This window comes from Myxine glutinosa, chromosome 1, assembly GCF_964187855.1.
Source record: "Myxine glutinosa chromosome 1, kmMyxGlut1.1, whole genome shotgun sequence".
In the NCBI taxonomy this organism is placed as follows: Eukaryota; Metazoa; Chordata; class Myxini; order Myxiniformes; family Myxinidae; genus Myxine; species Myxine glutinosa.
The window spans coordinates 279,466,720-279,494,002 of NC_136261.1; the positions used below are offsets into that span (position 1 = coordinate 279,466,720).

General features: G+C 44.9%; 1 protein-coding gene across 7 annotated transcripts in view; it reads left to right on the forward strand.

Annotated features, from left to right (window-relative positions):
- LOC137437817 (ubiquitin-associated protein 2-like) overlaps positions 1 to 27,283 on the forward strand; it is a 124,759-nt gene that overhangs the window by 84,439 nt on the left and 13,037 nt on the right. For all 7 annotated transcript variants that reach the window (XM_078766507.1, XM_068132487.2, XM_078766492.1 and 4 more), the window contains 9 exons: positions 1,450 to 1,612; positions 1,699 to 2,174; positions 2,888 to 3,042; positions 3,288 to 3,796; positions 6,400 to 6,506; positions 9,967 to 10,150; positions 10,262 to 10,353; positions 15,452 to 15,502; positions 27,120 to 27,198. In XM_078766507.1, coding sequence (XP_078622633.1) covers positions 1,450 to 1,612; positions 1,699 to 2,174; positions 2,888 to 3,042; positions 3,288 to 3,796; positions 6,400 to 6,506; positions 9,967 to 10,150; positions 10,262 to 10,353; positions 15,452 to 15,502; positions 27,120 to 27,198 — 1,816 coding nt within the window. The remainder of the gene's footprint in view (positions 1 to 1,449; positions 1,613 to 1,698; positions 2,175 to 2,887; positions 3,043 to 3,287; positions 3,797 to 6,399; positions 6,507 to 9,966; positions 10,151 to 10,261; positions 10,354 to 15,451; positions 15,503 to 27,119; positions 27,199 to 27,283) is intronic.

Consider the following 27,283-nt stretch of genomic DNA (forward strand, 5'->3'; position numbering starts at 1 on the left):
CAGTGCACCTCCATTATGACGTCTTCATTTGACAAGTACAACGCTTGATCTGATCAGTATGAAAAATTGAGGGTCATCTCAGAATAATCTAATCGACAGAATTAAATTGTTAATGACATCATAGGTCACGTGGTTTGGCAGCCATGTTGGATTGAACATTAAAAAAAAAAACTTTTTATGAGGGGATTGAACAGCATCCTCCATGTCATGATGTGGGCAGCAATTTCAGAAGATCACTTCATCGGGCCATTTTTTTTTTCGATACAAGTGTCAAGCACACTGCTTATTTGAACATGCTTCAGACGTGTTTTGTTCCACAACTGCGTGAGAGAGGTCTCAAGGCAACAGCTATCCTGCAACAAGATGGTGCACCAGCACATTATGCTCTCACAGTTAGAGAATATCTCGACGACAAATTCAGTGGACGATGGATTGGCCGTGGATCTGAGATAGTGTGGTCTCCTCGAAGTCCGGACTTTACAATATGTGACAACTCGCTTTGGGGCATTGTGAAAGAGGAATTTTCTCATCTCCACCTAACAACAGTTGAAGACCTCAAGCCAGCTGTCAGGTGCTGCTTTTATGACCTCCAACCCTCAACATGGAAGATGTGCAGAAGAACATGGAGAAAAATTCAAATTTGTGTGGAGAATGGAGGGGAGCATTCAGATAAATTCTAACTGCGTGCATAGGGACTTTGTGGCCACTCTGTACAGTGCAGTACTGTAATGTGCAAGAGTTATTGAGTAAATAAAATGCACTGTAACACAGCACAAACATGATGACATAGCCACGTAGGAGTGAATGAGGGAAGCGACACTCGGCATCATCATCCCGGATGTACGCCAGTGATGCTGTGGCGTTTTGTTGCAAGATGTGTGCTTATTTTTACACAATTTTTGATCAAAAGATAATGGAGGTCTCGTTTTGAATTCGTATTTGAAAACTGAGTTGACTGAAATTGATCAAAAGTTCGTAATGTTGGTATTTGAGGTCGTAAATCAAATTTTTGGTATCAAAAAATTTAGTTCGTAAGGTTGAAAGTTTGTATATCGGATGTTACTTTAGTGCCGTTTGCATTGATTTCACCTGAACCCATACTATAGTCTTTCCAATGAGCAAGTTCCCAGTGCCCGCACAGGATTCTAAACAGGGTAGGGATGGCGGTGTCAAAAATGCAAATGGCGTCTTCTATCATGAGCCGGCAACCTGGGCGCAACAATTGGCATTTTTTGCCATATCTGATGCAATTTAAATACTCTAATGGCGGCGATGTTCTCCATATGGAACTCTTTGTTCGATTAAATGTAGCTTTTTGATGCCTACGGTCCTTAATATAAATGTATATTTGTGTCAAAGCCTGTGACCCATTGCAAATTAATAGTATGATTATGGCTTTTAAGAGCATTTTTTCAGTCTACTTATTTATTCATTTTATTCTTACTCCAGAGCTTGAGAGTCGACACTTCTGGAAGTCCGGCTGTTGCACCAACCTCGCGGCCGTCTCCCACATCTGCGGCAAAATTTTTGGAGCAGTTTATGACTGGGGCAGGAACAGGAAGTGGTTGGCGGGAGATTAAATCTATGTCCGGCCAGGGTGGAGGCCGTTTTGGTAATTCATTATTTTTGGATACTGCTTTATTTTTGTGATTTATGTGACATTTTAAAAATTGCTGAATCTATTTTATTCCCACTCAGACATTCACCCTGAACCTTCGCCAGTGTTGAGTCAAATTGGTCAGCGTAGTGGAACCTTGGGACCAACAGGAGGTGGTGGTGGCGGTAACTCTGTTACTGCCAGGACTGCCCCCGCTCCACTTTCTCCTTCCTCTGTCACCACTGATGAGGGAGTGTCAAGGACGTTTCCCGCCTATACACCTTCCTCTGCAGTTGCAGCAACAGCTGCTCTTCAACCATTTTCTCGGGCTACAAGAGGGCCTGTTGGAGATGGATCTGAAGGCAGCGGTTTACGATTTCATCCCCACCATAATTCTCAACCCATCTCCAGCACTCCTCCAGCATCTCTTCCAGGTGCTCCACCTGGTCTAGGTGCAATTGATGTTGGCAGCGGAGCTGCTGGCACCACTTCAGGAGGAGCAGTTGTTTTACCAACAATTGGCAGCTCGCAGGCTCGCTCAAAGGTTTTGAAGAAAAAGCCTCAACCTCTATCCAAGGTGCTTTTACTTTCTATCCTCCTGTATAACCACCCTCACTCCTTCCCATCCTTGTTTATTTCTCTATTTCCTAATTTTGAGTCTCCTTCTGAAGGGGATGAGAAACTACTGCAGTGCGTTCATGCTCGCGTCTTTGTATTTTCACTTTAAAAATGGTTTTCTCTGCAACCTCTTGACCGATCGATGCGAAACTTCAAAAATAGTAGGGACTCCCAATGGATAATATTTTATTGCTAACTCTGACGTCATAGGTCACATGGTATGTCAGCCATATTGGATTAAATCCAAAAGTTTGGACATAATGTTCTCCGAAACTGCTGAATGAATTTTTTTTTTTTACTTGGCATATATCAACTACCCATGGGGTATATAGGCTGATAACAATGAAGTCATCAGTGAAATGGTATTCCAGCCATAATTGGTTGAATTGAAATCCTTATCCAATAATCCAAAACTTAATATATCTGATCTATGAGCCGATGAATGAAAAATAAATTTGACATTGTTCCTAACCCATGCCAAGAAACTCTGTGACATAATAGTGTGCATGGATTCTATGGATGTATGGGTCATAATAGTAGTGTTTTCAGTTAACAATCGTATTTTTGTTCAGAATGAACGCACGAGGTGAGACTATGCGCTCTAAGGGTGCCGTTCTTGCTGCATTTTTGTTACAATGTTGATGTTACCTGTTACCTCTGTTGTATCCCCAGATTCCTTCTCTGGCAGTTGAGATGCCAGGTGAGGGAAGAAGTATTGGAGTTGGTGTGCCAATTGGGGTTGATGTGCTGTTTGGTGCTGACCCAATCCCTTCCAGCCCCAATTCGAGTTTGGCCCCTACGACAGATCCCTGTTTTAGTAGTGCTGGGTGAGTTTTTCAGCTTTTGCTTGAGTATCTGCTCTCTAATTATTTTTTTTCTCCCTTTTAAGTGTTGTTTTTGTCAAAGAAATTGGAATGCTAACTTAATGATTGTCTTTCTTTCCTCTTTCCCAATTTCATTTTTTTCCCTCTTTTCTACCATCCCTCTGCTTTATTCTTAACCCTGTTGTGCTTCATCATACTGTAATTTTTTATTATTGCATTTTACTTCTCCCCATCCTACCTTTTGGCAGTGACAACCTCCCAGAGGCCCTCCCCCCTCCTCCCTCTTTGACCCAAAACCGTCCTGGTGTACCTGCTTCTCATCCACCACCGCCTCCTGGCCTCGACCCATCCCCTCACTTAGCATCGTCTCAAAACTCTGTCCCTATTGGCGCAACGCCAATGACTTCCCAGCCGTTGGCTGCTCCTATTGGTCAATCAACTGCTGCTGCTAGTTGTGCCACAATTTGTCAACCACCTCCTTTGACGGCATCTCAGATCTCTGTTGCAATCAGTCAGTCTCAGGCAGCTGGGGCAGCAGGCATGCTGTCACCCTCCCAATGCTCTTCTGCAATTGGTCAGCTTGGGCTTGGTGGTGGGGCCATGACGGGAGGTGGTGCTGTGGTGTTGCCTCAAACATCTTTAGCTGCATCAGTTCCAGCCCCACCCACATCATCCCCCAGACCTGCCTTTCCAAGTGGAGGAATGAAGGATGGTGTCGTGGGCGTGAAACCAGGAGCATTTTGTGTCAGACCCGACGGTGAGGATTTCATGCATTCATTTTTATTAAATAGTTTTATTGTCCAATAGATTGAGCAACAAAAGCTTTTGTAAGAGGGAAACGTGGCATATTGCCATTTTGACATTACTGTATATTGATTTTAAAATGGTGGCGTAATTAGGCTATTGAATAAAAATTGTATGCGTCTAGTTTCCATCAACATGAAATTGCTTTTGTTGGAGGTTTTTTAATTTTTAATTTTTTAATGCATGATTACTGTGTGGCCATTGATAACTCCAGGGTGGACCGTTATGATTGTTGCTTCCCCACCACTGCCAAACTCTGGAACTCTTTACCTTCCCATGTATTTCCAAACACGACCTTCCCCTTTTCAAAAGTTTTTTTTTTTTTTTTTTTTTTTTTTTTTTTTACTTCTTCAAAAACACTTGGACTATTCTCTCTTTCTTCACTTTACTATCAATACAGCTCTTTTATTTAAGGCCTGGCCTCGATGAGGACTGTATAGTCCATGACGGGAGCCTTTGGGGAAAAAAATGAAGTTAAAAAATAAATATTAACTGAGCCATCCCTTCCTAACTTTGTATTTTGAAATAGCTTCCTGTTCTTCCAGCAGTTTGTTACCTCTGCCACCGAAGGTGGGCGCAAGTTATGTTTTCACCCCTGTCTGTCTGTGACCAGAATATCTCAAGTTATGGACGGATTTGTATGAACCTTGGTGGTCATGTTGGCTATGTGACGAGGACAAATCGATTCGATTTTGGTTAAGATCCGAATACAGATCCGGATACGATAATTTTTAAAGTGACCTTCACCATTGAGTGAATGAATGAATGATCGTTTTAAGGCCATTTTCCCCGCTAGAGCAGGGGTTAGCCTTGCGGGCCCCATGACAATCATGGTTCCCTGTTTGAGGAAATGTTTTTATGGCCGGATGCCCTTCCTGACGCCAACCCTTGGTCGCCTCTTACGATGCGCAGGGATACGGTGTACCTATTCTAAACCGGGGTACACACCGGGATCATTCATCCCAGCAAGCTGGTACTCAATTTGCCGACCTCGGAAGGATGAAAGGCTGAGTCAACCCCCCTGGCGTTAATTCAGCGATCGACCGGGATTCGGACCCAGGATCCGAGGATCCCAAGCCGGCACCCCAACCGCTAAGCCAACACCAGGCAACACCGAAATCCGACCTTCACCATTGAGTGATCTGTCAAAAACTATACAGCATGATATTTCAAAATGTTGTGCACAGATTATGACAACACTAGATGGATGAGTTGATTAGGTGACAAGAACAAGCCATTACATTTTACTTCAGGTCCAGATCCAGATCTTGGATCCAGGAAAACAAAAAATTGTGTTTATGTGATACAAAATATAAACTGTTCAGCCTGGTGAAGGTATGAGCTCTAATGTTAATGACAAATTCACCAAACATATCGGTTATGATAGCCATATGGCAAGAGGGTATCATTTTTTATATAATTTTTACCCCCACCGTATCTTTAAAAAAAACTAAATTTGGGGAGTCGTATCATTTTTACCTCCACCTCTTGGGGTGGGTTTAAATGTCAAAACAATGCAGTTAATGGAACATTTTAAAATGACACTTTTCGAATGCAATGAACATTGGGGAACGCATGAAATATGTAGTGAGATCTTTGGATTTGTCTCCTGATTCATGTGAGGATTTGCGATGGCAATAGTCTTTGACTATTGTGGGAAGTATCGAATTTTGAGCACCTGACCTGGATTTTCTTTCTTTTGTTGTTGTTTTTCTATCCTCTTAGCAGGTTCTAAAGCCTGGGATCATTTAATTGGGATTATTATTGATAAATAACTTATCATTATTATGAGGTTGACACTAGGGTCATTAGCCTTTTCCCTGCACTGCAAGAGGGGGTTTTTCAATTGCTTCTCGCTCTGTCTATCCAGGCCATAACTTTTTTTTTTTACGATTTGAGCTTTTTCGCATCAAATTCTCAACAAACGTTTGAGAATGTGGAGAAGACAAATCAATAATTGGATCAAAAGGGCAAAGTCCCAATAAGTACAAGTTGGCTTATTAGCCCATCAACCGCAGTGTGAGGTGGCCGTCTTTTGTAATTGCTTCAGTGTATCTTTATTTATTTACCATTGAGCTTTAGTATCTATCCAGAGCATAACCTTTTTACCATTTGAGCTTCATCAAATTCTCAACAAACATTTGTTATGATAAGATGAAGAAGACTATTTCTTAAATTAGGATTTTAATATTTTTTTTAGCTGTCGTTTTTGTCAAGTTTATTTTAAGTACAAAGTGGACGTGGACAGGCTTTGCATTTTGATATGCTTTCTCGTTATTTGTGATTACACCCATTAGGTTGCTTTCTTGTTCAGACTATCAGCATCGTCTGTTCTGTGCCAATATTTGAAGAATGTGTATACCTCCACATTTGAGGTGAATTTTCCATTGGTAAGGCAAATTGACCAAATAGCAAACACAGTTCCTTGCCGTAATGGAAATCTAAAAATGTGGTGATAAAGAAGCAAATGTTTGTTACAAATAGATCTAAAGGAAGATGGTGGTCTCTTCTCATTCTATCTTTATTTTGATTTTTGCTCCTTTCCTTGCTCTCTAGTTATTGCAATGCCCAAGGAACCGGTCAACTCACTCTGTGCTTCTGTTGCTACGACGACTATCCCATCCAGTAGCAAGTCAGACCTTGTATCCTCGTTTTCCAACCAGGTGTGCTTGATATGCTTTAGGGTGTTCGGTGCTTTGATGTTATCCAGATTGTTGCTTTTATTGTATGCCTCTGCCGAGTCGCTTGAGGCAGTGTTTTCTGGCTGTCCATCCATCCGTGATAGATTTTTGTTACCATGAGAACTGAAGAACTGCTGAAGTGATCCAAGTCAAACTTAGTACAAGTATGCATAATGATGTATAGATAAACAGATTAGATTGTGGGGTCAAGAGGTCCCATTAGGTAAAAATTCTGTTGCCGCGCTAACTTGTGAACCATTGGTGAGCTTTTGACCAAACTTGGTATAAGTATATATTCTGATGCAAAGATTAACTGATTAGATTTATGCATCAAGTGATCAAAGGTCATGTCAGATAAAATGGTATCAAGGTAGGGATTTGAACTCGACTAAGTAAGTACATGTACCATGGTATATAATATATACTGGCCGAAACCCACGGAACATCCACGGAAGGGAGAATGTGGTGTATGGATAGAGTGTACCATTATGGATGGCATAGGGGATTTGCTTGTCCGAGTAAGAGTTAGGAAGAAAGATGAGAATGAAGAGTGCGTATATGAACAACGATCGCCGACACCGGCACAAATGCATGCTCTGGATTGTCCACTCGGTGGACGGCTTGCTTTTGCCTTCGCCTGTCCAATCAGCGGACGGCTTGCTTCGCCTTCGCCCAGCAGACGCCAATACGATGGCGTCGTAAGATGGCGTCGTATCGGCAGTTAATCGGATGCTTTTGGGCCTCAACGTCGGCTAATTCAGATTTTTCGAGTATGGCTGTACGTGATAAACAAAGAGCGCGGTTCGTAGATCGTAAATCCATTAGTGCCGTGGGCATCGGGTCACTGGGTGCGGCGTAAAAGGGATAACAAATTCGAGTCCTTACGCTATTATTCCTTACGCTCCTTCCCACGGAAGGGAGGAACATCCACTGAAGGGAGGATGTGGTGTATGGATAGTGTGTACCATTATGGATGGCATAGGGGAGCGCTCATGGGATCTTCTTCTTCCATTAAGCTCCAATTTTTTCTCTTTAAGTTAAGTCCAATCAGTCCTCTCTGCTCGAAGTGCTCAGGCCATGCCTTCCCGCTCTCATACTTTTATTGCCGTTCGGTGTAAAAAGGGATTGACATATCGTTCGTCTGTTTCAGCTCGTTATCTTTAAGCTTCCTTACGTCTCGCCACCTGCTACACCTCTCTGAGTTACGAGGATTTATGCAACGCACCCAGAGTATCGCAACGTCACTCCATTTAACTTTATTAAAATGACGATAAAGACGTTTCCTTATATGTCCTAATTAAAAATGTTCAAGGGAATAAAAAGACCATTTGGTTCACACCACCCATGTTCACACCACTCGACTGTCCAATCAGCGGATGGCTCGCTTCTCCTTCGCCCAGCAGACGCCAATACGATGGCGTCGTAAGATGGCGTCGTATCGGCAGTTAATCGGATGCCTTTGGGCCCCAACGTCGGCGAATTCAGATTTTTCGAGTATGGCTGTACGTGATAAACAAAGAGCGTGGTTCGTAGATCGTAAATCCATTAGTGCCGTGGGCATCGGGTCACTGGGTGCGGCGTAAAAGGGATAACAAAGTCGAGTCCTTACGCTGTTATTATATAGATTGTCACTTCACCAGCCTGAAAAATGGTGGTATTTTTGTCGCGCATGGGATGAAGGAATGCGAAGCGGTTACCTAAACAGAACACACGGGTTTATTCCGAAACCACAAACAAGTAAACACGACAGTAAATTCAACAAATACTAATTTAATGAAAATAAATCAAAGACGAAGTGAAGCTGTGGTAAAAACTAATTGAAACTCCTACTTTGAGGATCCTCCATCAGACACAGAAACGGACACACGGGAAAATAAAATGAAATAAAATGGCCTTTTCGTGCACTTAGCTCATCCCAATGAGATATTTTGCAAAGGTGATGGGGATGGTCCTGTTGGACCATGCCTCCTGTGGCAGAGCGCCCCAAAATGGCGCCAGCACCGTGCGTCAAACGCCCAGGCGTGAGGCAAGCAGTCAAGACTGCCCTCTTTCGCCTCCACAGTCGAGTGCAAAGCGGACCCCAGCTCCTTGGTGAGCCCAATTGTTGCCAGCCTCTGTCGAGAGGCTGCCGGCGCAGCAAAAGCTCCACTCTCCTTCAAAAGCACACACCAAAACTCCAGTCCAGCACATGATCGGGAAAACAACAATATTGCACAGCCTTCTTGTCCAAACTCGGGCAAAGAGTGCACTCTCCTTCTTCACTCCTGAGAGCCAAATGGGTTGTTCGCCCCGCCCACAACCTCTGGGCTAATCATGTCCCTCAGGGGCGTGGCCTGTTTCCTATGGTCCGTCAGAGGCAGGGCTTAGTCCGATCGGCTATGCTCGGCTTTTATCGGCGGTTGTAAATGTTGTTTAAAGGAGGTTTTCATGGCCGGCCTTGTCAGCAAAATGTAAAGAGAAAGTTACAGAGGGGAAATCACATACTGGGGAAAATTTGCCTTATTCCCTACAATTAGCACTGCTTCACCCCTCGTGTGAAGACACATAAACAATCTTAAGCTACAGTTTCCCTACTTAGGTACATTGGGATTTCTCCTACCCGTCCACGGTCCATGCTATATCTTATACAGTTCTACCTTTACGATGGGATCCTTTTACCTACCTCCCACAAATGTAACAATATGCACAGATTAGATATTGAGGTCAAAGGGTCTTGAGATTTTAGGTGAAAGTTAGAGCAAGGAAAGACTTTGTGGGTGGAGGCATATTGGTTGACGTCACGACGTCAAATTATTACTAATACGAGTAGCCATAAACATTGCTTAAGTGACTAACCACAAGATTTAAATCACAGTCATTTGCAGTTTTTGTGTATTGTCTTGTTGTTACAGCTATTCAGCATCCAGTTGCATTGTGTACAATGCCTAAGGTAACCGCTAAACCGATTGATGCAAAACATGGAAGTACTATCTCATTGAGTACACAAGGGTGTTTTGTTGTTGGGAAATTGAGGTGGGTTAATTTGATGCTTCTTCCTGATGAACAGTGTGAGACTGATTTGCCAGGATTGAAAGACTGCATCCTATCTATTCTAGATCGGATAAATGTAACTGCTGTTTGCCTGCCAATTGAATGGAAGCACTATATGACAATGTGGAAGTCACTTCACTTTTAGGAAACTATGGTAGAGCAATGACTTTGTGTGGCAGTTAGCATTTGAAGGCATATTTTGGAATTTGATCTGCCCAAGAAATGTTTTGGCTGGTGAGGCTCAGGGCTCGAGAGACCGTGCAGTGTTCATCTCCCACAGGTTAACCACGGATATAATTATGGATTTTCTAGCTGTTTCTTTGGAGGGTTTCAGTGAATGTGGAACTTTACTGCATTATTTTTTATCTCCCACCACCTCCATCCTCCCCCACTTTGTTGTTGTGCTTACCAGGTACCTGGGGATGGATCTGGAGGTGGTCTCACACCCCTATCCGCAACAGCTATCCCACATTCACATATTGGGATGGGAGTTGGGGGAGTGTGCGTTTCAGCAGTTACTCCTGCAGCTTTCCTCGGGGTGACTGGCAGTTCGAGTGCAGCGAGCCGACCTACTTTATCTGTGGCCACAAGCACTGGTCAGTGATGTTTCATTGCTTGGTATTGCATTGTGATCATAGCAGTGCTCATGGTCATGTCCTGTCAAGACTAACCTTTAAAAAAAATAATACATTTCCTCCTTTCCGAAGGTGGCAAGGCTGCCCCAAACCTCCCGCCAGGGGTGCCCCTTCTTGCAAGCCAATATATAATGGGCCCTGGAGGTCTGCTGCCTGCCTATCCAGTAAGTGTTTGGAATATAAAAACACTTCACTCTGCATGTGATATTCAGTTGCTGTGGCCATCGGTTATTGTGTCGAAACCTTGTGGCTGGGTTTTGTTTTGGGGCGGGGGGAGGAGTTTTTTTTTTTTTTTTTTTTTGCACAGTGTCTATCCCTCATGAAAGTTCACATAATGAGTGTATAAATTGCCAGTATCAAAAACCCAATGTAATCATTACCTTCGCAAAAGCGGAAGGTTATGTTTTGATCGCTGTGTATTTATTTGTATGTCTGTGTGTGTGTGTGTGTGTGTGTGTATGTTATTCGCATAACTCAAAAAGTATTCAACCGAATTGCATGAAATTTGGTGGGATGATTGGTTATTATACGGGACACATTTGATTAGATTTTGGGAGCAATCGGGTCAAAGGTCAAGGTCAAGGTCACGAAAAGGTCAAAATCGTATTTTTACCATAGCGCGGTCAATTTTTATCCAATTGGCATGCAACTAATGCCAAAATGTTCAGAATTCAATGCCCGATCTTGTGATATACGACATGACCCAGTGAAGACATTACCCTTGTTAGCGGTTGGGGGTCAAAGGTCAGGGGGGTCACGACCTTGCAAAATGTGCGTTTTTTGTCATAACTCGGTCAATTCTTATCCGATTTGCATGAAATCAGCACCAAACTGTTCACTGTTCTGTTCCCTACACTCCCATGCCAAGTACAGAACAGTAGCTGCGGCGAAGGTATGCGCTCTACCGAGTGCCCGTTCTAGTTTCCTCAATGAAATGAAAGTCATTCCACATGGTTAAAACGTATTTTGTCTAATGAAGACTCACCAACTTTTCCTGGTTGGTGATGATCAATACTCCATGCTTTTAATTAATCACCCCCACCCTGTCCCTGGGGAAAAAAAACAAAACAGAATCCCAGTCCCTGTGCTCGTATTTTAACATTTTATTTTTGTAACGTATGGAGCACCACCACCTAGTGTCAAGTGATGCTTTTATCTTCTATCTATATTATATTATATATATAATATATATGTATATATATTTTATATATATATATATATAATATATATTTTATATATATATATTTATATGTTATTATATATTATATATTGATACGGTTTTGAGATTTGTACATATGACATCATTAAAGGTTAACGGTTTGCCCCTCATAGTTAGTCCACAAGCAACACGTAGGCCCACTTAGAGTATTAGTTATGTCATAGTATGTGTCGAACCCTGGTGTTGGGCTAGCGGCTAGGGTGCCGGCTTAGGATCCTAGGATCCTGGGTTCGAATCCCGGTCGATCGCTGAATTAACGCCAGGGGGGTTGACTCAGCCTGTCATCCTTCCGAGGTCGGCTAATTGAGTACCAGTTCACTGGTAATTCCCTGTTTGTCGTTAAAGGCGGCAAAAAGGGTTGGCGTCAGGAAGGGCATCCGGCCATAAAACATTGCTTCAAAAAGGGGACCGAAAAACAAGAACCACGGTTCCCGAAAAAGGCCAACCCCCGCTTTGCGGGGAAAAATGGCCTCTAAAGGTGGTTATTTTTTTATATAGTATGTGTAAGTGTAGGCCATTTCCCTAGTGACATCTGCATTGTGTAAAGAAATGAGCTTAGGTCTTTTCATTTTGCAGCCACCCTTAAATTCCATCGATGGGCAAACTCGATCCCGCGCCCCATTTTGGCTGATCCCTCCGTGTGTTACGCTTCGGCTGCCAGCAGCATTCGGCTGCCAGCTGCCCTTTGTTCACTCGAAACTAGCCCAGTAACACGAGGTAGGCCTAAGAAGAGGGAGGAGCGTGGGGGTCGAGGAGGGGCGGCGTCAAGGAGCACGTCAGAGGCGATGACGGTAAGGGCCACCAGCCAACCAGGGCTCTAAGGGCATGGCGTGGTAGGGCGTGGTAAAGGCGCGTCTGGCAAATTCCAGAGAGTTTGCTGGGCAGGGCTATGTAAGCCTTCACACAAAGCCCTTAAAGAGGACTTGCTACCAAAGGACTTGTCGGCACAGGAGTTATGAGAAGGGAGAGGACTCGCGTGAACAAGACTGTATCCAGAGGACTGGAAGGAGTTGCATTGTATTGAACTATTACGGACGCGGCCATAGCCGCCAGTGTAACCGCCAGAGCCCAGCCCTACCGTTCACCCCGTAATTATCCCGTGCCCGCCAACAACACGCGGAGAGCTCCTGCCGTCTGTTTCATCTACTTCGCGGTGCGAGCTGGGGACCAGAGGGAGAGCTGCCCGGACGCCATCCCTGGACGTGCTGACCTGTTCATCTGCAATCCCCGTGTGAGTGTCTGTGTGTGAGATGGGCCCGTTTGTCCAGGGAATAAGTTAAGACTGTGATTAAGGCTGCACTGTGTCTTCTTCTTCTGATCATTGTACATCGTGTAAATAAATATTTTTATTCCTTTTCTTCCAATTCCACCGTTTCTGTGATTTCCATCATTGGGTAAGCATGGCACGAATAAGAACCGCTTGGATCGGGGTCTAGTAATTGATAACGGCTCGGGTCACGGGTTCGCTACCGCTCGGCGTATCCACCAACACCCGTGATTCGGGCTGGGCTTATTTCCTCGTTTCTGGGCATCGCGAGTAATTAGGTAATAGCGAATTCTTAGTCCTACAACCCTATTTCGCGCTGTCCGGGAAGGACGTCATAGGTCCCGGGTCCCGTCGGTCAGTCAAAGACAAGGGGACTAATCCCCCCTTGGTAAGGGGAAAAGGCCGGCGCAGAGATCCGCAACAATATATTATATTATATTATATATTGTAACGGATTTGAGAATTGTGGTTGTTTTGTTGTGTAAATATCACCCTCCGTAGTGTAAAGAAAGATCAAAGGTCATCCTTAGTTAAGCCATCGCACACACACGTAGCCAATCCTAAGTTCCCCTTTAGTTATGTCCTTAATGAATGTCAGTATAAGGTTCTGTGATCCACTAGTTCATTACGTTGCATCAATTAAATACGACAGGTCCCTCTGACGCCCCATGGCATCTTCAAAGTGCCAGGTCTGCCAGGTTTGCTGCAATTGCCTCCATTGACCACGAGGTCAAGCATCTTCAAAGTGCCAGGTTTGCCAGGTCTGCTGCAATTGTCTCCATTGACCACGAGGTAACCTCGGAGAAGAAAGGCGTGTCTCCACCTCGTCATAGAGGTGAGGAGTGAGCCAGCCCTTGCCGACCAACCTAGGATGAGGGGTTTGGCTTTGAGAGAGCGCGGAGAGAACCGTCGAGGAGGTTCGCGAAGGTTTGAGGGCGTGGCATATATAACCCGCGGTGGGACGCCCCCGAGGGAGATGAGTCCTGGACAGAGGGAAACGAGAGAACAAAAGCCGTTGGAGAGCACGCGACGCAGCGGTATGCAGGAGCAGCTTGAACCAGCGGAGCTCGAACAGCAGCAACAGCTTGAACCAGCGGAGCTCGTACCACGGCGGCTCGCACGACCGCAGCTTGGGCGTTGATGGCGGCCCGACCGTGACCCAGTTCCCACGGACCTTCCTCTCCCTCCAGCTGTCCACCTCCAGCAGTCGTTCCTGCCATCATCCCTCGTGTAAGTGTGCTCGTAGTCTGTCTTTTGTCTTGTCCCTGGGTTTATAAGTAAGACTGTTTAATATAAGCTAATATTGCACTGTGTCTCCTTGCTCCTTTCTGTTCAGTTATTTTCTTATCCTTTCCATTCTCCTTGGTTATTTTTGGTCTTGTTAATAGTTCGCAATAAATCATATTTGTTCTTCCTACTTCTTCTTCTTCTCTTCTTCACATTCGGTCGCTTTAGTGATTTCCAGATTGAGGGTACGTGGCGCGATTCGGCCGACGCACATAAATCGGGTTTAGTCTTTGGTAACCGGCTCACGCCGCAGTTCGCTTCGCTCGGTGTTATCCATCCATTACGCTGCGGCCGTGAGCGGGGGAGTATTTCCTCGCGTACCGGGAAGCGCTGGTATTTAGGTCATAGGACGGTTGGGCCTAATACCCTACCCAGCGCCGACCGGGCGTGGCGTCATACACCCGGGACCACGTCGGTCAGTCATAAACGAGCGGGTTAATCCCCCCTCGGTAAGGGGAGAGAGGCCGACGTTGGATTCCGTAACAATATATATATATGTATAAAAAGTTTTTGTTTGTCTGCACGTGCTAATCTCCTGAATGGTGAAAGATAGGAGGAAACCTCTGAAACAAAAAATGTCGGGGCGGGCCCCAGGAAGGTTGTAGGCTAGGTGGCGAGGCCGCCTCGGCTGGGCTGGGCCCATTTCACAATAAATCTTCTTCTTTCAAAATTCTCTTGAAGTACACCTTATGCACTTAATAGGAATATCTGACTGATTGCAACACATGCTTTCAAAATTCTCTCTGGCTCGCGTCAGACCTATGTACAGAAGATTAAATTCATGGTCCCGGGCAACGCCGGGTGCATTCAGCTAGTCTTCTATATATATATATATATATATATAAACGTTTTTGTTTGTTTGTTTGTTTGTCTGCACACGCTAATTTCCTGAATGGTGAAAGATGGGAGGAAACCTCTGAAACAAAAAAAATGTCGGGACGGGCCCCAGGAAGGTTATAGGCTAGGTGGCGAGGCCGGTTGAGGCCGCTTCGGCCGGGCTGGGCCCATTTCGCAATGAAAAGCTGAGCTGAATTATAGTAGTGAATCTTCTATGGCCACGAGTAAAACCTGAATTATAGTAGTAAATTCATTCAAAAAGAACCCGGGCAATGCCGGGTGCTTTCGGCTAGTTTTCTATGTATTTTTTATTTTATTCTACACGGTATAAGGCTCATGGAAGGGTGGGAACACCTTGCACGCATAAGAATGCTCAAGTTTACTTCAGACAAACAGCCAGAGCTTTGGGGGAAGTCACTTCCCAGAATGCTATGGTTACCAGCATCGTTTTTATGACCTTTTTCTGTCTGCAGTCAGGGGGGCAATTAAGGAAAATTTTCTTTCTCATGGATACCAACAGATTTTATGACTTCCTATCCTTTTTAATACTAGCACCTTGGGAGTTTAGGTTTCTGTTTGTCGGAAACAGTGAGGCTTTAATTTATTTAAGCATTTGTTGTTGTTTTTTTACCAACTGTTTTCCCCCTTCCAGACACCAATCTATGGATACGAAGACCTGTCTGTCATACAGAGGATGCCTATGGTAAGTGTTTTTGCATGCTTTGGCCTCGTGTTGCATACGCTGTGGATGGCCTGCCTATTCTCCATAAAGCTGCGTTGTGGCCTAAAGTGCTTGCATGTTTTGTTTGCTGTTGATGAAATGGTTCTAAAATAATCTTGTTTTCCTGTCAATAGTTCATTAAAACATAGGGGCAATACCCCTGGTGCTCACCTGGTAGAATAAACAGTATACGGCACCGACTAAGGGTATTTGAAACCAATTTCAATGCTTGCTAGAAGACAGAGCAGCATGTAGAATCATACTAACAGAATCATAAGACTTTAAACAAACAAAGAAAAGAAATACCTATTTTGGGGGGTTACATATATATACTCAACAAACCCCCTTTCTCCAACCCCATATACCTCCTAAGACCCAAATTTTTCTAATGCCTTGAGCAAACATTGGTACATCATGAGTGATTAAGGTTGTGGTGGTTTCATCGAAATCATGTCTGTAGTTTCTGAGAAGAAAGCAAATATCTATTTTGGAGGGCACCCCCCCCCCCACCCCCCTTAAACCACAAAAGGGGCAGATTTTTTTTTTAAAGCCATGAACAAACTTTGGTACAGCATGGGTGGTGAAAGTTGTGATCAAGTTTCATCAAAATTGTGTGTGTAGTTTCAGAAAAGAAAGCCAATACCTATTTTGGGGGGTCAAACCTGGACCCACTTTGATTCCCCACCCCCCACCACCCCATAAACCACCCTAGACTTTGATTTTCTTTGTGCCGTGAACAAACTACGGGACATCACGGGTGAATTTTTTTTTATTTTGTTATTTTTTGTACACAAGATCGAGGCTCGTGTGAGAGCTAACATGAATCACAAAAAAAAAAAAACGGACACATAAAACATATAACAAAGAGAGCGGGAGACAAGATGGGGAGAGGGAAGCACACAAGTACAACAGTAGAGAACAGGGACCTCGGGAGATCTGTGGGAGGGAGAGGGCTTGGGGGGAGGAGGCATGGGAAGGGGGCGGGGGGGGGGGGGGGGGGGTGGGTGGGAGAGGTATAAAACGCATCGACACTGCTAGAACTTCCAGGAAAGAAGTCGGTATTTCAAAAACGTGGATCTGGGGTGAATTAACAGGGGTAGAAAAAGATCAAGGTTTTGGATGGGGGAAGATAAAAGATGGTGGTGAACAGCTGTTTTAAAGACCTGGAGGGAGGAGTGGGATTGAAGAGAGTGAGGGAGTTTGTTCCAGAGGTGGGAGTAAAGAGGAATGAAAGAGTGAAGGTGAGCAGAGAGTCTTGATTTTGGCAATTTCAACAGAAGTGGGTTGCTGGCACATCTTGTGCGACCTGTAGGAATATTTCCAGGACAGAGCACAGATAGAGCTGGGGGGGAAAGGGGAAAGAACGACCACCTACCTGCCTGTGGTGAGTGAGTGAAAGGCCCTCGCAATCAGCTTCATCGCGGGAGATTTCAATGATTCTGAAAGCTTTGGTTTCAACAGCGTGAAGCCGAGCTCGGTGTGAGGCAGGAGAACCAGCCAGAGGGTAGAGCAGTATTCCATTGAGCTGTGGATGAAAGCCTTGTATGTGGTAAGGAGCTCAGGTGTGCCAAGAAAGGACTTCGCACGACGGAGGATGCCCAGTTGGCGACTGGCTATGGAGGCCAGCTTGGAAATGTGGTTTTCCTAGGAGAGATCATGGCAGATAGTGAGACCCAAAAGCTTGAGTGACAGAACTTCTTGGAGAGGATTGTCAAAAAAGTAGATGGGAGGGTTGTCCAGTAGGTCTTTTCAGAGAGATGTAGTAAGAGTGTGAGATTTGTCAGGATTGAAAGACATGTTCCACTTGTTTGACCAGTCTGATTTTGTCCAGGTCTGCAGAGTGAGGAGGCTACAGACTGCCGATCTGAGTGATGAGGAATGGAGCGGCAGACAGTGGAGTCATCAGCAAAGAGATAGAGAGGATTTTCCAGAGAGTCGGAGAGATCATTGATGAAGACCAGAAAAAGCACAGGGCCCAGAACACTGTCTTGGGGAACTCTAGCCTGAACAGAAAGGGGAGATGAGAGAAATCCATTCAGGGCCACACGTTGACGACGACCAGAGATGAAGTCCACAAGCCATGCGTCGCGATTTCCATGGATACCATAGGAGGAGAGTTTGGTGAGCAGAGTAGGGTGCCAGACCGTATCGAAGGCACATGATATGTCAAGGGAGACAGCTCTGATTTCCTGTTTGGCATGGAGGACCTCCATCCATTGTTGAAACAGCAGAAGCAGCATGTCCAGAAAACAGATTTTTTTTTTTTTTAATGCAGTGATCAAACTTTAGTCACAACACAACAAATATAATTTGTACCAAATTTGGTCGCAATCCCATTAGCGGTTTCGGAGAAGAAGTTTCAAGTGTTTACGGACAGACAGACAGACAGACGGATGGACAACGAGCTCCCCTGAACTGAAATCTGCAAATGGTGAGGCAAAATCGGCGAATGGCGAGGCAAAATCAGCTAATGGCGAGGCAAAATCGGCGAATGGCGAGGCAAAATCGGCGAATGGCGAGGCAAAATCGGCGAATGGCGAGGCAAAATCGGCGAATGGCGAGGCAAAATCGGCGAATGGCGAGGCAAAATCGGCGAATGGCGAGGCAAAATCAGCGAATGGCGAGGCAAAATCAGCGAATGGCGAGGCAAAATCAGCGAATGGCGAGGCAAAATCAGCGAATGGCGAGGCAAAATCAGCGAATGGCGAGGCAAAATCAGCGAATGGCGAGGCAAAATCAGCGAATGGCGAGGCAAAATCAGCGAATGGCGAGGCAAAATCAGCGAATGGCGAGGCAAAATCAGCGAATGGCGAGGCAAAATCAGCGAATGGCGAGGCAAAATCAGCGAATGGCGAGGCAAAATCAGCGAATGGCGAGGCAAAATCTGCGAATCGCGAGGCAAAATCTGCGAATCGCGAGGCAAAATCTGCGAATGGCGAGGCAAAATCTGCGAATGGCGAGGCAAAATCTGCGAATGGCGAGGCAAAATCTGCGAATGGCGAGGCAAAATCTGCGAAGGGCGAGGCAAGATCTGCGAAGGGCGAGGCAAGATCTGCGAAGGGCGTGGCAAGATCTGCGAAGGGCGTGGCAAGATCTGCGAAGGGCGAGGCAAGATCTGCGAAGGGCGAGGCAAGATCTGCGAAGGGCGAGGCAAGATCTGCGAAGGGCGAGGCCAGATCTGCGAAGGGCGAGGCCAGATCTGCGAAGGGCGAGGCCAGATCTGCGAAGGGCGAGGCCAGATCTGCGAAGGGCGACGCCAGATCTGCGAAGGTCGAGGCCAGATCTGCGAAGGGCGAGGCCAGATCTGCGAAGGGCGAGGCCAGATCTGCGAAGGGCGAGGCCAGATCTGCGAAGGGCGAGGCCAGATCTGCGAAGGGCGAGGCCAGATCTGCGAAGGGCGAGGCCAGATCTGCGAAGGGCGAGGCCAGATCTGCGAAGGGCGAGGCCAGATCTGCGAAGGGCGAGGCCAGATCTGCGAAGGGCGAGGCCACATCTGCGAAGGGCGAGGCCACATCTGCGAAGGGCGAGGCAACATCTGCGAAGGGCGAGGCAACATCTGCGAAGGGCGAGGCAACATCTGCGAAGGGCGAGGCAACATCTGCGAAGGGCGAGGCAACATCTGCGAAGGGCGAGGCAACATCTGCGAAGGGCGAGGCAACATCTGCGAAGGGCGAGGCAACATCTGCGAAGGGCGAGGCAACATCTGCGAAGGGCGAGGCAACATCTGCGAAGGGCGAGGCAACATCTGCGAAGGGCGAGGCAACATCTGCGAAGGGCGAGGCAACATCTGCAAATGGCGACGATAATTCGCGAAGGTTTTATAAATACCGTATGTGAAAATGATGGCTCGTGAATTTTTTTTTGCGCTCCTCGAAAAAAAAAATATATATATACTGAACTTAAAAAGAAACGTATCAATTTCATTTTTTGAAATGTGCAGCTTTACAAACACGTTTCTTCAATTGTAATGGCTAATTATGTAACAGGAACTTCACTTCAATCACCTGGTTGATCAACAATGGCATGCTTGAGTGGTTCTGTGCAGGGATCTTTCCCTTTAAATAATGACCCTCATAATGAAATCCTTCAGTTCTCGTGGTTGGACATTCATTTACTGCTGTCTATAGTCACTCTGGAGTCTAGCCTCGAGGCTTCTAACAGGGAAAACAAGAAAATTCAGATGCCACACCTGACATCTGAACAATGTTTAAGGGCAATTGGGATGCTTGAGGCTGGTGTAAGCCAGCGAACAATTGCTCAATATCTTGGTTGCTCACAGCCTGCAATTTCCAACCTGGCCAGGCGTTAGTGAAACTGGAATTGTGAATGATGGTCCACGAAGAGGAAGACCACGGGTAACCACCCCAAACCAAGACCGCTGGATTGTGTTGCAGCATCTTCGTGATTGTTTCCGCCCTGCGACGCAAACAGCTGCAGTGACAAAAGGACGCCACAACCACAGCATCAGTGTAGACACTGATTAGACGGGTCAATATACTGCCTGACCCCAAAAAAATTGCAAATTTTTGTTTTATGCTTATTTCTAGTAGTTTATGAAGTGGAAGACAACATATTAAAAGTTGGACAATTTTGACGCATGGGAAAGTCCCTCAGTGACGTCAGAAAACAAGATGGCTGCCGGCAGATAAAACGTAAAAAAATTGACTGATAATCATCAGACCACTAACAATTTAAAGTTAATTTTGCACCAATATTTGTATTATGATCGTTGCTGGTAGTTTATGCAGTGCTAATCCTGAGACCATTCGCAATTTAAAGTAAATATTTGCACAAATATATGTTCTTTGATTGTTTCTGCCAGTCTATGACATGGAAAGCAACATATAAAAAATTGGACAATTTTGACACATGTGGAACTACCATATGCCTTCTAGTCTTAGATTCCAGTTTCATCGTCGTCCTCCTCCTCCTCTATGTCTGGTTCAACACTCATATTGTCACAGTTGCTGTCCTGGCAATGTCCACATGCACTGGTGCACTCTAATCCATGCTTCCTACATGAACACCTTAGTGTTTTGCACCCCCCTGAACAGTTGCAGTGAATCATCTGAAGTAGTATGTCTGGAGCAGGGCTTTTGTCTGTCATCACTGGAACAAGTTTTCCTCCTTCTACCTTCCATCCCCACTCCGTTGGCTCCATTCCACAACAAAGGCCCATCCATTCCATTACCTGGTAATAGGTCCGCAGAGAATGAAACTTGCAGGCAGCGGATGTGGGTAGCAGTCTTTCAGGAGTGACAAATGCCTTAGCCCTTGCAACCTTTTTGCAGAGAATGTTGTATCTGATCGATGCCAATGAGTCGTTCTGATTTGCTTCAAACAATGCCACCATTGCTCTGCAGCCTGCAGTTTCAATAACATCCTGACTCTGCTGTGGTTTACAGAACACCTTTGAGCTGTCTATCAGTTCCTTTTCTTTCTTGATGATTCTTTGAAACCCTGACTTCTTTCCAATCCCAAAGACACGAGACGTTGCGTCACAGCCAGTTAATGCATGAAGGAACAATATATCTCTGCAGGCTGCATTTCCAAGTATCTGCTGAAGGACTTTGATATTGTAGACATTTGATTTTGCCTTGTCAGAACGGAAATAGAGTTCAATGCAGTTTGTCTCCACCATATAGAAGAGCAGGAGGAGAAGGAGATCTGTATCTTCTCCAATGAGGGTTGTAGATCTGGAAGCCGCATTTGCGACGGCCGCTTTTGCAATCTCAACATCAGCATCTCCCTCTGCTTGGATCACCTCACAGCCTTCCTTGTGCAACACCTCTATAATCAACAGTATCATTGCCTGCTTGTTTGACTCATTCGACAGAAAGTCCTCCTTTTTCCCAACAAATTTTGTTGACTCCGTAATGTTAACCTTGGTGGCATTCTTGTTTCTATTCCGACGTTGATGAGAACAGTCCTTTGTGCTTGGCCCAGCCTCATAACCATCAAACACAACAGTAGCTTTGCCATAGTGTCGTACTGTAAATGAGGCATATTCATCTGCAATGGAACTGTAGGTGAATCCCTCTGTCCACTTTAAGCGGTGAATAAGTGATCCCCCGTCAAGAACATAGTGATCTGTTCCTGGAACTGTCTGGTTGACAGCATTGTCAGATTTGGTTGTAGCATAATTCCTTATTGCCTCCGCCAACTGTGGTTTATCTGGCTGGCGCAGGATGTTTTTTGCCTCAAAAAGAGACATTGGGTATGGGCAGAGTTCATATTTCATCACTTCACCTATCTGGAGATCTCCCGTCTGTGACACCACTAAGAACCTCTGGAATAGTAACGCTGGATCTATTGTGCGGTCCTCAGCAACTTTGACTGCCCTGCTGAATGCAAGTGTCTTGGCTTTAGAACTCCTTTTGTGTGAATAGGAGTAAGCTGGGTGATCATCCATCTTCTTGACAATGTCACTACCTACTTTGAATAGGTCATGAACATTGACATCCTCATTTGCAGTAACCCCTGTGATGATATTGCGCAATGACTTGTCATCAGAAAATGGTGTGAAGCTGTCCAGTTTTTCGGCAACTTTGCCACGATCAGTTTCATCTCGACTCACCCTGGATGTTGTCAACTCCTTATGTTGTTCACTTGTTGAGTAGCTACTCGAGGTCAGTTCTTGCATAGCAAGGTTGTAGGAGGACGATATGGTTGAAGACAGAGTCCAAACTGCTCTCTGGTGCTCTGACATCCCACTTCCTCGAGTCAGCCCCCCTTGGCTTTTCAGTGAGCGCATTAATGTCTGTTCTATCACAAGATCAGAGCCTATAGACGGGTGTGCCCTCGACTTGTGGTACACACAGTCAGCTGCATGGAGATCACCCTCAAAATATTCAATGCGGCCTTGAACAGCAAGGGCCCATTCATCGCTCCTTGTTTTGCAATGAACTGATATAGTTTTAACAAATGCGTCAGTCTTCACGTAGCCAAAACTGGCTGTTTCTGCATGGCCTCGCTTTGGGCCCTCTTCCTTAACTTCAGTGCCGCAGAAAAGGCAATGTGTTTTACTGTCATATGGTCCCAGGGAAATGCGAGCACTCCTCTTGACTGATGGACCTGATTCCGCATGATCCTTCTTGGTTAAAGCAATGTCCTTTTTGTTTATGTGATTCACTCGGCATGATTTGTGAACACTGGTACCAGCTAGAATTCTGATGTCAACACCCCTTTCGGCACTTGCACGGTTGATGCCTTCTGCTCCTTTCTCACGAACTGATACTGTTTCCTCACAGTCCAATCCCCTTTGGCATAAAGGGCAGGTCTCTTTACCATATAAAGAGTTCATTTTCTATCTCTGAAAATACAAAAATGAGATCTTTTAGAAGCATGCAGTCAATTTACATTGGCCATATACATTGAATGCCATCAGAGCATTCTCCGCCCCTGAAACTGAGATATTTATGTAAGATATATATTAGGAGGAAACATACTATGGAATAATCTGCATAGTGGTCATCCCATTGCTTTCTGCATCTGAAATGAATTATATACAAGGGCTCTGTTGCTTAGTCACAAGGTGCACCAGGAAAAGATATGTATAGTCCAGAAGAAAAACATACTGATAGAACCCCCCCCCCCCCCCCTTCCCCCAATCAACTGGTCCCATTCCTATTAAATAAATATGCATCCCCACAACTCTAGAACCTGGAAAATAAATACCATCATACACTACAGTTGTAGGAGTACAAAATACATGTAGAATATATGGGGCAATTGTATGCATAGGCCTACCTGTCTTTTTGCTACTGCCTTGGCCTTGGTTGTATTGTACTGTATCTCCTTGGTTGTATTGTATTGTATCTCCAATGTTTACCATACAACGTTGTCCAATTGAGTCCTAATTAGGTGTAATTAACTCATTCATGTGGAGTTGTTACTCAGTCAAGCTGCACAACTACCAGTGAGGAATTAGGTCATTAGCCTACATGCTGGGAGGTCATATTGTTAAAGACATGTGTCAGGTAGCAGATGTAAACATTGTTAAAGACACGAAACAAGTGTTATAAAATGTTGCCTTTGCAGCTGGTCTCAGTGGAACAAATTAATTTATATAAACAAAAAGAAACAAAAATAAAAAACCAAAGACGTTTTCGACGTAGTGAATCGTGCATGGTTTTGTGACATTTTTATCATGTCAAAATTTTTTACTTTCCCATGGTCCATTTATGTCCAACTTTTGATATGTTCCTAAGTAAGTCTTAAAATATAAGGAAATGCAATAAAACTAAAATTTGCAATTTTTTGGGGGTACGGCTGTTCTGGTTGTATATTGACCCGTCTAGATGGGGACTGTGCGAGGCGCTTGAGAAGTCGGGGACTGGTGGCAAGACGTCCTTGCAGAGGTCCAGTGTTGAACGCAGTGCATTGGCGGAACAGACCAAGATCCCCCCCCCCCCCCACCCCCCCCCCCCCCCTCCCACTTCCCACGCCTCCTCCCCCAAGAAGCCCTCTCCCTCCCACACATCTCCCTGCTCTTAAATGTTGTGTGCTCTCAAGTGTTTGTGTGCTTCCCCTTCTCTTGTCTTCCGCTCCCTCTTTTTATATATTTTGTTTGTCTGGTTGATTTGTTTGTGAAGTAAATGTCAGCTCTTTCACGAGCCTCAATTCAGTATACAAAAAAAAAGATGGTGTCTGCAGCATCACCGCTGGACACAGCAACAGTGTAGTGCAGAGTTGTTCAGCGATGAGTCCGGATTTTGCCTCCATGCTGCTGATGGGCGTCAACGGGTATGGTGCAGAGGTGGGGAAAGGTATGCATCATGCTGTATTCGCCAGATCAATCATTGGGGAGGACCCAGTGTGATGGTATGGGCCGGCATTTCCACCCATTTCAGGACACCTCTGGTCGTCACCAAAGGCAATCTTACTAGCCAGCGTTATCTCAATGAAATTTTGAGACCTCATTGCTGCCATTTCTCCAGGCTCATCCTGACATCGCAGTTTTCCAGCAGGACAACGCTCGACCCCATGCTACTTGCCTGACCACCAACTTCCTCCAGGAACAGGGTGTTGAAGTGATGCCTTGGATGCTTTATTCCTCTGACCTCAATCCCATTGAGCATTTATGGGATGAGCTTGGTCGATGTCTTGCATCGAGGAGATCAACGGCTGTCAATCGGCAAATGCTCATTCAAGGCTTGCAGGAGGAGTGGGACAGACTTCCCCAGGACCGCATCAGACGCCTGGTACAGAGCATGCGTCGGAGGTGTAAAGTCTGCATCACAGCTTAGGGAGGACACACGATATTGAGGACTGCTATCATTCTGTCCTTGACTGTTAGGAGTGTTGTCTCCATTCTTGTGTCATTTTGTTTTGACTGTATTCAGGTGCGTGCCTTTGTGTTGCAGTGCTGTGACTTTTGTTGCACCACCCCTTATGATGTTCATGTTTTTTGTGATTGAGGCAACCTCTTGTTTATTGACGTGTTTAGTAAAGATAGCTGAACTTTACCTCTGTGTTCAAATATTTTTCATTTTTGTGTGGAGGATTTCAATGAGTGTCCTTGTAAAGATTTGGTAAGTTTATTTTGATGTTGATTATATTTATGTAACCTCTTTGCCTGTTTGTCTCCCAAACTAACAAATAGAGTTCAACATAAAGGATGCACTGTCATGGTGTTTTGCTAACCTGGCTCTTGTAAAGCAAACATTTAAAAGTGTAAGTTTGCAGATGAAGAGGTGCGTTTTGTTTTATGACACCTGAGGAAGCGTTAATATTTGTTTGTGGCAATATGTGGTGCAGTGGTTTCTCATTCGCCAAGTTTTGCGTTCTGTGAAAAATGCCGTTTGGATATTCGTAGAAAGTTGTGGGTTCCTTCAAGGCTTTGTCTTCTTGAGTTTTGACCATTCTATTTTCAACAGTGCTGAAGCATCCCCTTGGATTGCAGGGCATTAGGAACAAGAGAGAGACTTGCTTTGCAATAAATGTCCCCTACCGAGTAAACGCATCCCTTTATTTGGTGGGTGTTTCATGCTGTGTTCGGTAATGCAAAAAAAAAAAAAAATCCGATGTACATGCATAAAGCAAAAACGCGCATGCTGCTTATGTGCATATGTAATATGTTGTGGTTATATACCTGGGATCTTTCCAATTGAACTGAGCCATGGACTAACACCCAGGTCTTAGGCCTGTCGACCGGTGGGTGCTGCTTCATGGAATGGCAGTGCATGATTTTAATTGGGGTGGAGTCAGGGCAGCTGAAAATTGACCCATGTATGATGTGTGATATTTTCTAAGTCCAAAAAGGGTGTCACTGTGAAAAATTGTGGACATGACCTGAAACGCCAAGTTGGTCTGTAACTTGTCATAAGACTGTGATAGAGTTTAATGTTGTTATTTGCATATCTGCTGTTATTGTCACATCTCCACATTTTCCTTTTGTATTTATGGCATGGCGTGCACAGTCCTTGAAACTCTTGGAAATATTAGATTGCATATCGTAGTACTGGAATGTCCTGAAAAACTTGTCCAAATCCTTCAAAAAAAATTCCACAAATAGAAATAATCTGCCGTGTGCCCCTTCACCTCCCCCTACCCCCACCCACCTTTTGAATATTTTTCATTCCACCAAAAATGAACGTTACCAACTTTACCTTCCCCAAGAGATTTACTAAAGCCGAGCCAAAATGGTTTCTCAAGTCATGCATACATTGTGCAAGCGTTTACAGAAACTACGAATCGAGCAGGAAGTATAAGTATATACTCAGCATGCGCACTGCCAATTGTAAAGGGAAAGGAAGATCTTTGGAAGAATGTGAAATCTTTGCTATTTGAATTCCTTGAGGCTGAGTCACGTTGGCTGCCGGGATTGTATTGTGAGAGAGTCCATTCATAAAGCCAGATGTAGGGTCTGTGAGAAGTCATTTGATATCAGGAATATGGGGGAAAGCCATATTCAAGGTGTCGTGGTGAACCAAAGCATGGTGTCATTTGTGATTACAAATGCCCAGTCCAACTCCCGTGTTACGGAATCTTTTGGCTCCATGACAGGGCAAGTACTTTATACTTCATTCGTATTTGCTCTATATGTATTATCTGTCATTCCGAATCCAATCCAAACTTCATTATAGTCATTCGCTCTCAAAAAATGCAATAGCTTAAACATCGATTTTTTGGGGGGGGGGGGGGGGGAAATCAATGCAGAAATGATGTTTGAAAATCCAATGTCACTTCACATCAAACGTGTGTATTAAAAGTCCTGGAAAACATTTTTCTTCCTGGAAAACTTTTGAAAATCCGGTCTTCCATGGCTGTGCGAACCATGCATGGTTGAGGCTCGTGAAAGAGCTGGAGCAAAATTGAAAGGGGGAAGCATTAACAGCAGAGAAGAAGGAAGTGTGTGTGTGTGTGTGTGTGTGTGTGTAGTGTGTAGTGTGTAGTGTGATCAAGGAGAGGGGGAGAAGGACCCATGGAGTGAAATACAACGACACTCTGTAGAGCACGTACCTCCGCCAGGCTGATTAGTTTACATTTTGTATTCCACTGATGGGCTGGATCCGAATCTAGATCTTCATCAAAATAAGTCCAAATTAACGATCCTGATGGGGTAATTTTGTGATGACGTTATCATTTGTGTTCCTAGGACTATTACAGCATGCAGATTCCAGCCACCGCCCTCCTTTCAGGGAGGGAAGGAGGCTTGGGAGGGGGAAGTTACACAGGTTGGCAAAATCTCTTTTTAATGAGCTGCTCTCTATTACTTATCTACCCTTCCTCTATTTGATTGTGCCCTTGTCTGTCCAGCTC